The sequence below is a fragment of the Strongylocentrotus purpuratus genome, unplaced genomic scaffold (genome assembly GCF_000002235.5).
Source record: "Strongylocentrotus purpuratus isolate Spur 01 unplaced genomic scaffold, Spur_5.0 spur5_scaffold_6, whole genome shotgun sequence".
Lineage (NCBI taxonomy): Eukaryota > Metazoa > Echinodermata > Echinoidea > Camarodonta > Strongylocentrotidae > Strongylocentrotus > Strongylocentrotus purpuratus.
In genome coordinates, this window is record NW_022145612.1 from 24,003,367 (window position 1) to 24,011,662 (window position 8,296).

The window sequence follows — 8,296 nt, forward strand, 5'->3', positions numbered from 1 at the left end:
AAATGAAAGAAATTAAGAAATTAAGTAAGGGAGTTGTGTGTCTTGAAAATTAACAAAAGTAATCCTGTCGCATTTTCTCTTGGATCTTACTAAGATATACGTTAATCTAGATCTAAATACTAAAGCCATAGTCTAGTCATTCAGTAGCACCAAATGCTTTTAAGTACTGCTATTCATAACTATGTCGGCAAGCTGAAAGATTTATTTTTATCCAGTAGGACATGCTATTAACGGAGCTAAAAATATATATTGACCTCATCCAACTTTATGTTCCAAAGATAACTTTTCAAGATGTAGGCACATTCAAGATTTGGCGAAAAGTGTTATCGAATGGTCGTAGTTATTCTAGAATCAACAAAAACAAAAAGAGGAAAAGGGTATTCTAATTTTAATGGTTTCTCATTTCGAATTTTGGTGTGATTAATTCATTCTAAAATATCTAATCTACTTCCAATTTAATTTTACAGCACTCGACTGGAGCAGGTTACGGTGATGACAAAAGTGGTTCAACGAATGTCCGGTGTGCAGAAAAGGATAAAGGGCCAGTAAGACAGACAACATCTCAAAGTCATGTCTCGATCACGAAATCGGAATGTGATACACAATCTACCGGAAGTCATTTCACTAAAGATAGTAGCAAGTCAGTTGGGTCAAAGTGTGGAGAAGAAGGTACAAGTAAGGAAGGTAGAAAATCTACCTCTTTAGGGAGCACACACAGGAGAAAGTCGTCAAAGAACAGGACAGGAAGGAGAAAAGATGGAGTAAACACCAAACGTGTAGGACTAGTGTTAGGTAATCAACAATTAGCGTCAGTTGTACTTTCGGCTCCCTCAAGTACGACTGATGCAGTAGGTTCGTCTCCCTCAAGTATGACTGATGCAGTAGGTTCGTCTTCCTCAAGTATGACTGATGCGGTAGTAGGTTCTTCTCCCTCAGGTATGACTGATGCAGTAGTTGGTTCGTCTCCCTCAAGTATGACTGATGCAGTTGTAGGTTCGTCTTCCTCAAGTATGTCTGATGCGGTTGTACTTACGACTGTTGCAGTTTTAGGTTCGTCTCCCTCAGGCATGACTGATGCAGTTGTAGTTTCGTCTCCCTCTTGTATGTCTGATGCAGTTGTAGGTTCGTCTCACTCAAGTATGACTGATGCAGATACAGATTCGTCTTCCGCAAGTGTGGCTGATCCTATTGTACTTATGACTGTTGCAGTTGGAGGTTCGTCTCTCTCAAGTATGACTGATGCAGTTGTACGTTCGTCTCCCTCAAGTATGACTGATTCAATTGTAGGTTCGTCTCCCTCAAGTATGACTGATCATGCTGATCAGTCTGTATTCCCTGACCAGCATAAAGAGAGGAGCTCCGTGGAATCAAAGTATCAGCAAAGGGATCATGGTAAAAGGGCGAAAAAGATACTTGGAGTTAATCAAGTTCATACCCATCGTGCCTCCGAACAGAGTGAATATCTTCTTGGAGACGAAACGAACGCCAAACATCTCTCTCACAAGCACCAAAAAACTTCAAAGAAAACCTCCATTAAAGGTCAAGAAAAATCACTTTTGAGAGATATTGATGGCGAAAATAAAAGCCATTCTGTGGCTTCGAAGAGCCAAAGTGTTCAAGAAAATGAAAATGACTATAATCCCTGCCGTTTGAAAGATGAAACTGAAGATCCGGAAGTGTCTGAATCGATGGAGAACAAGGACAACAAGGTTTCATTTTCTATTCAAGGGCATAACAATAATGAAACTTATAAAGCAGACAGAAAAGGAAAAGAAAAAAGAAAAAATCTGAAGAATGCAAATCTATATTCCGAAGAAACAGTTGACAAAGAATCGCTCTCCCAACACGGCCAAAAAGGTGGACAGAATACAGATGGAGATGGAAAAGAGGAACTTCTTTGTAATCACTGTTCGAAACGTCTACATGAATCATCCTGTGATGATTTTCTAAAAGAAGAACTTCCGCAGAATTACATATCATCCGACCATTCGAAAAATGGCTACACAATAAGGGGACAATTGTTCGAGCCCGCAAAACAAGACTCAGGAAAATCATGTAAACAATTTCAGGGAAATGATCATGATGATAAAATGACTTCAATACAATTTTCACTCCCCGCGCCTTCTCATTTGATAGCAGGTAGAGAAATGTCTGAAGTTGATGCTACTTACACCACCAATGTTTCCTTTTCTATTCGAGTTAATAAACATGATAAGGAAAAAAATCCTGACACCGATGAAAAGGAAAAATCACGAGATAATGTGAAACATGATGATGTTCATTCCTCGAAACACCCACAGGTACCTGCATGTGGAGGAAATACGTGCAGTAGTTTCCAAAGAGAAGATATTTCAGAGAATGATCTACATATCAACAATTCGAAAAACAATGACGAAAAACAAAACCACCGTTTCATAAAAGGGACAAATGACGGAAGGCAAGATGGCGAAAGACACGCACTGTCTCATCAATCACATACGGAGAATGCAGATATTAAGGGAAAGGACGAATTAATTGGCAATAGAACGCAGGACTATGTTCATCCCTTTGAAAATCTAAACGAGTCCTCTGATGAAAGTGGTGGCACTAGTTTTCAAGGAGAGATTGAAAAGAATGACTTGCAAACGAACTTTCTGAGATATGATGAAGAAAATCGAAGCGACCTTTCGATTCAAACGAAACGAATCTCCAGGGATAAGTTGGATGACTCGGATACACCATGTAAACAACTTCAGAGAAAAAGTGTTGACGAATTTCCATCCAAACAAACTCGGACCCAAGAGCTGTCTTTTCCGATGTCTGATATTTCAGAGAATAATCTACATATCAACAATTCGAAAAACAATGACGAAAAACAAAACCATCGATTCATAAAAGGGACAAATGAAGGAAGACAAGATGGCGAAAGACACGCACTGTCTCATCAAACACATACGGAGAATGCAGGTATAAAGGGCAATGACGAATTCATGGGGAAAAGAACGCAAGATTATGTTCGTCCCTTTGAATATCTAAACGAGTCCTCCTCTAATGAAAATAGTGGCAGTAGTTTTCAGGGATCTCGAATCTCCAGAGATAATTTAGATGACTCGGATACACCATGTAAACAACTTCAGAGAACAACTATTGACGAATTTCCATCTAAACAAACTCGGACCCAAGAGCTGTCTTATCCGATGTCTGATGTGGGAAAAACCGATACGAATGCTACCATGAAGCCCAAGGGTCGTGTTGTCGTTGAAGATGAGAAACAAGGTCCACAATACTTGGAATATCCACATACATCCTCTCATGATCCAAGTGGTGGGAAAGGTCGTCCAAGAAAAGAAGTTCCGTTAAATGACCGACGGACCGGTTTGAAAGAGGGTGACGAATCGAGCACCCCACCTTTAATTCGGTCTAACCAAAACATTGAAGACAAATTCGATAATGAAACTCGTGTCTTTCTAACATATCCAAAACGTATAAAGAAAGCAGGTATTACACGTCCAAAAGGCCGTGCTCCACAGACTGATCTACCAACAACTTCGAGAAATGATGAAGATAACACTCTACCAATGATTCGGACTAATCGAAATTGTAATGGTATGCCACATGACACGGATGATTCTTGTGAAGAAAGTCAACCAAAGAACGAGACTGATCTGGCGACATCAATAAGATCTTCTAGTCAAGAAGACGCAAAGACAGGCACGAACAACGCCAAAATGGACACTACTCTTGCGACCGAAGCTTCATTCTCCATTCGTGGTAATATGGTACTGTCTGCAGGGCCACAAAAGAAGTATTTCTACGACATGTGGATGAAAGGCAAGTTTTGCGACGTCAATATAGTCGTAGAGGATCACGCTTTTTTGGCCCACCGTGTGGTACTGGCGGCAAACAGTGAATACTTCGAAAAATTCTTTCTCAACACTCCTGCTAAAACCGATATACTGACTGTATACATATCAGATATTTCTGCAGACGTTTTCCGTGACATTCTTCGTTACATGTACACAGGTGATGTTGACATTCAGTTTGTTCACGTTTCTCAGCTTCTAAGAGGATCACTCTTTCTTTCGATCAAAAGTCTTACGAATGCACTTCAGACGTTTCTCTTGAACACCTGGAAAGGTGAATGCATTGGTGCGTTCTGCCTGGCACAAACTACAGGTCTACACGACCTTCTCAGGGAGATTTTGAATTACATTCGGACACATTTCGTTGAGGTGTCCACGTCGAGAAACTTCGCTCTCTGTCCCGTTGAACACGCATCGTGTATCTTGAAAGACGACAACCTACGGATAAACGAAGAGACAGATATCCTCCATGCTGTCTTGCTGTGGCTAGAGCACCACACTAGGGACACCAGCTCGAATTTAAGGCTGCTGAGACACGTGAGATTTGAATACATACCCCTTAAAACAATCGAACGCATCGAGAAAAGCCATCTCAATTCTATTTCCAATGAATCAGTGAGGCGCTACATTCAAGATGCAAGAAAGCGGGCATCTTGTTTGGAAATAGATCAGCTCCATTTCGATCCTCCAATCATTAGGCAACGCATAGCAGAAGTGGTTGGATGCCGCGCCTCAAGAATAATTGATTCCGAGAGCATCACTGCTAAGAACAGCGATCGTTTCTATAAGACGTCTGACGAAGAGGAACGCATCAGTTCATCGAAAGAAGAGCAGACTCCCTCTTATTCTCAAGGTGGTTTGTCATTGTCTTCGATCGAGAAATCGCCCTCTTCAACTAAATCGTCCAAATCTCGGAATACAAAAGCAGGGACATTTCCATCATACCATGACATCGATACAACCCCTATTCGCGTAAGCGTATCGCAAGATGTATCAGCATCTCCCGTTGCATCGAATGACGATCTTGGAGAAAGTAGCAGCCAGGAATCTACAGAGGATGAGACAACCATACAGGTAGTGCGTATAGGTGGTATATCCAGAACATGGGACGAGGACAGTGTGCACAGTGATATCGAGAAGCTGGACCGCGGACGTGGCAAAAGATGGGAAGAATGGATATCGTTTGCAGACCTACCTGTTGCCATGCACCACCAAGCAGCCTGTTATATCCACAACTCAATTTACATTTCAGGCAAGTTTTTTTCTTCTTCCCCGTTCGCTTCTCTAAAGTGTGGCCCCTAAAACAACGATGAAGTCATGATCAATAAAAGTACAATATTCCTTGATTTAAAACAATTCATACTAGTAGCAATAAATATACCTTAAACTTTATGATCATTATGTTCAGTGAGGTCTTAGATCTGATAACAACCAAAGAAGATCATGAATCACACACAATTGATCTTGACATGGAATAGTTTAGATCAGTCCATTATCTTCTAATTACTTATGTCACATTTTACATGTTTTATCTCAAAATAATCTTATCACACAGGTGGTCATGTACAGTTGCCCTGTGATGCAAGCTGCAACAATTTCCAACCCAGTCGCCTCTTCCATGTGTATGATCTGATGAAAGCGAAGTGGTATCGGCTCGCGGACCTGGATCAGGCCCGGGTTTTTCATCAGATGGTGGCGCTTTTCGGGCAGATTTATGTTATCGGTGGGCAGGGGCAAGACGGAGGGTAAGAAATCTTTCCTCGTCCTGCATGGAACACAATCTCAAAAACTGTCGAGTAATCAACCAGCGTGATTTTAGTAGCCTATTGTATTGTCTAATGAATTCATATTCTGATTACGTAATAATATTGACATTGTCAATTTCGCACATTTCAATAAGTGATATTGAAATTGCCTAAGGTTGAATTTTGGAGAGTCTCTGCAATCGTGTTGTTAGGCAATCTTTACTTTTTCTCAACATTAAAAAAATACAATGAAGGCATGTAATTAATATTATTATTATTACCTGTGTTATTAATATTATTACTGTTGTTTTTACTATTATTGTTACATTATTTTAAGCAGCTGTCCGTTTTTTATGATTTAGTAGGTCTACCAAAGCTTTCATGCACTCCTGTAGACCGACCAATGAAAATATTTACGAAACATGCTACGTGATATATACGTCACTTGAATAATAAACTATATAGGCCTTGCATGTATCACTATTTTCCATTTTGTATTTGCACATGGTTCTAAAGATACGGGTTTACTAAACTACACGTTTTATAGAATCGCACCATGAAATCAGGATAATGAATGTAGGCTAATTATTATGCCTGCTATATATGGCAGGAGTTTCATTAACGTTGGTTTTATTTCCTAATGGGTCACGTGCTGTAACAAAGAGGTGAAGGTGAAAAGAGGTGATTTTCTTAGAGGAAAGTTTGAAAGTTAGTCATGTACGCTGACGTAAAATCATAATTCCCAACACTTGTTTGTGATCCTTTTATATTCATTTTTGTACATTATTATCATTATATATCACCGTATACATACACCTATGTTTATCTGATTTCATCCAGCACATGATAGGCTATTTGATCAGTTTAAAATTTCTGGGGATATTACAGTATTATTATAGTTTTGGAACAGAAACGTTTTGCATTTGAAAATGCATTCTTGATCGTAGTGCCATTATAGACCTTAAAAGTAGTCCTCTCCCTAAATAAGCTCAATAATCGCTTTTTATTAACAGAGCTTTGGCGGCAGTTGATCGGTATTCGCCATACACGGACAGTTGGCGCCAGGTAGCTCCCTTGAGTTCCCCGCGCTATGCCACGGCTGCGGCACCGTACAATTTCCACCTGTGGGTCGCCGGTGGTGCTACCAATCACGTGACCAATCGTCGTGGCCAATCATCTCAAAGTGCGGATGAAAGTAAAGAGTCCGGCGATGAAAAAGGCGCAAGCGTCTTTGATGGATTCTACAAGAGTTCCAACACACAGCTGACTGGGATCGTCGAGTGTTATTCACCCCATGACAACAGGTATACATTATAGAATATATGAACAATAAAATCTTTAAATAAACGAAGGCCATAGATAGTGAGCTTAATATATAATGTCCTTGTCGGGATGTGATAATTATCTTCGAACTTTACGCCAAAGTCAAGATACATCATAATCAAAGCGACCTTGTTGCATGATAGACAACATTATACAAGTATTTCTACCCTCATAGATAAGGGTTATGGAGAAACCAACCTTCCATTCTTATATTGAGTGATAGTCTTATTTCTATTAATTTTTCTTCAACTTGAATAAAAAGAGAATTCAACATTTTCGATTAGTTAGTGCTACGGTGCTACCTCGAAGTGAAAGCTAAGTAGGCTCCTTTGTTATACACAATAACAATAAATCTGTATTTTGAATTTGTTACCCAAAACACTCGTATCAATTTTGGATTATGAAAACACTTTGGTATTACACATGTTGTTGTTGAGGTTGTCCGCCGCGGTTCGAATACACCCCCAAACACTCACACACACACACACTTGCAAAAGTTTAAGGCCTTGTCGTAAACTTATATTTTATGAGGCTGCAAAAATCAAGACGGTTCTTCTGATTTTCTTTATAATTAATTCATCTTTGTTATTTAGCTGGTCAAAAATTAACGGACTGCCAACACCAAGATGTCACGCCTCTCTTCTGCGGATCAATCAACGTCTCTTTCTCGTCGGTGGTTTTACTTGCATACGCCACTTTCCCGATGACGATAGCTCCACGTCTTCGGTAGACGTGTATGATGACGTCACAGAATCGTGGCGTTATGTAACTGACGTCGTAGAAGGAAACTACGGCGCAAATGCCGTGGCTGTAGGTAAGTGCGCTATGGATTGATAATCGTGTATATTACGAGGATGTGAAATGTTTATAATTTTGTTTTCTTTTTCTTGTTTCCTTTTGATTGGGAGTGAGTGGAAAGTTAAAGATAAGTTTGATCGCGGTTGTAGATCACAATTTCGAGCGTCTCCATTCCAATGTCGAACAGTTTATAAATATTATGAAAAAGACGTAACTTTTTGTATCTTTCACTCAAAGATGTTTTGATTAGTGATAATGAAAGAACTTTGTTTTCATACTGTTTGGGCTGAATTAATTCCCGATGTCCATCTTTATTTTTCTACAAACTTATGTCAAATTTTTTTTTTCGATAATCAATTTGGATATTTGCAGGACCCAAAATAGTCGTTCTCGGAAAACCTGGTCCTTTCTTGGAATCTGATGGTGACGTCATATCAATCTTTGACACGGCGACTGATAAGTGGGAATTGAGGCGGAGTCTGTTGCTAGAGTCTAGAGTTGGACATGCGTGCTGTGCCATTCCTGTATCGTTGCATTCGCCATTGCGTCGCGCTTGAAGATACGATTGCTCGATGTTCAGCAAAATAA

General features: G+C 39.8%; 1 protein-coding gene across 1 annotated transcript; it reads left to right on the forward strand.

Annotated features, from left to right (window-relative positions):
- The first annotated feature begins 2,334 nt into the window (after positions 1–2,334).
- On the forward strand, positions 2,335–8,265 carry LOC105441071. Its single transcript, XM_011671884.2, has 5 exons — positions 2,335–5,094; positions 5,398–5,587; positions 6,601–6,891; positions 7,504–7,724; positions 8,081–8,265. Exons 1-5 carry the CDS (start codon positions 2,796–2,798, stop codon positions 8,263–8,265), a joined length of 3,186 nt encoding a protein of 1,061 aa, XP_011670186.2. The 5' UTR covers positions 2,335–2,795.
- The last annotated feature ends 31 nt before the right edge of the window (positions 8,266–8,296 follow it).

Excerpts from the sequence above, each read along its gene's own strand:
- LOC105441071 (XM_011671884.2), top strand. The coding sequence starts at position 2,796 with ATGTCTGATATTTCAGAGAATAATCTACATATCAACAATTCGAAAAAC. Across the intron at positions 5,588-6,600 it reads GGGCAGGGGCAAGACGGAGG|AGCTTTGGCGGCAGTTGATC; the intron begins GTAAGAAATCTT and ends TTTTATTAACAG. Across the intron at positions 6,892-7,503 it reads TATTCACCCCATGACAACAG|CTGGTCAAAAATTAACGGAC; the intron begins GTATACATTATA and ends TTTGTTATTTAG.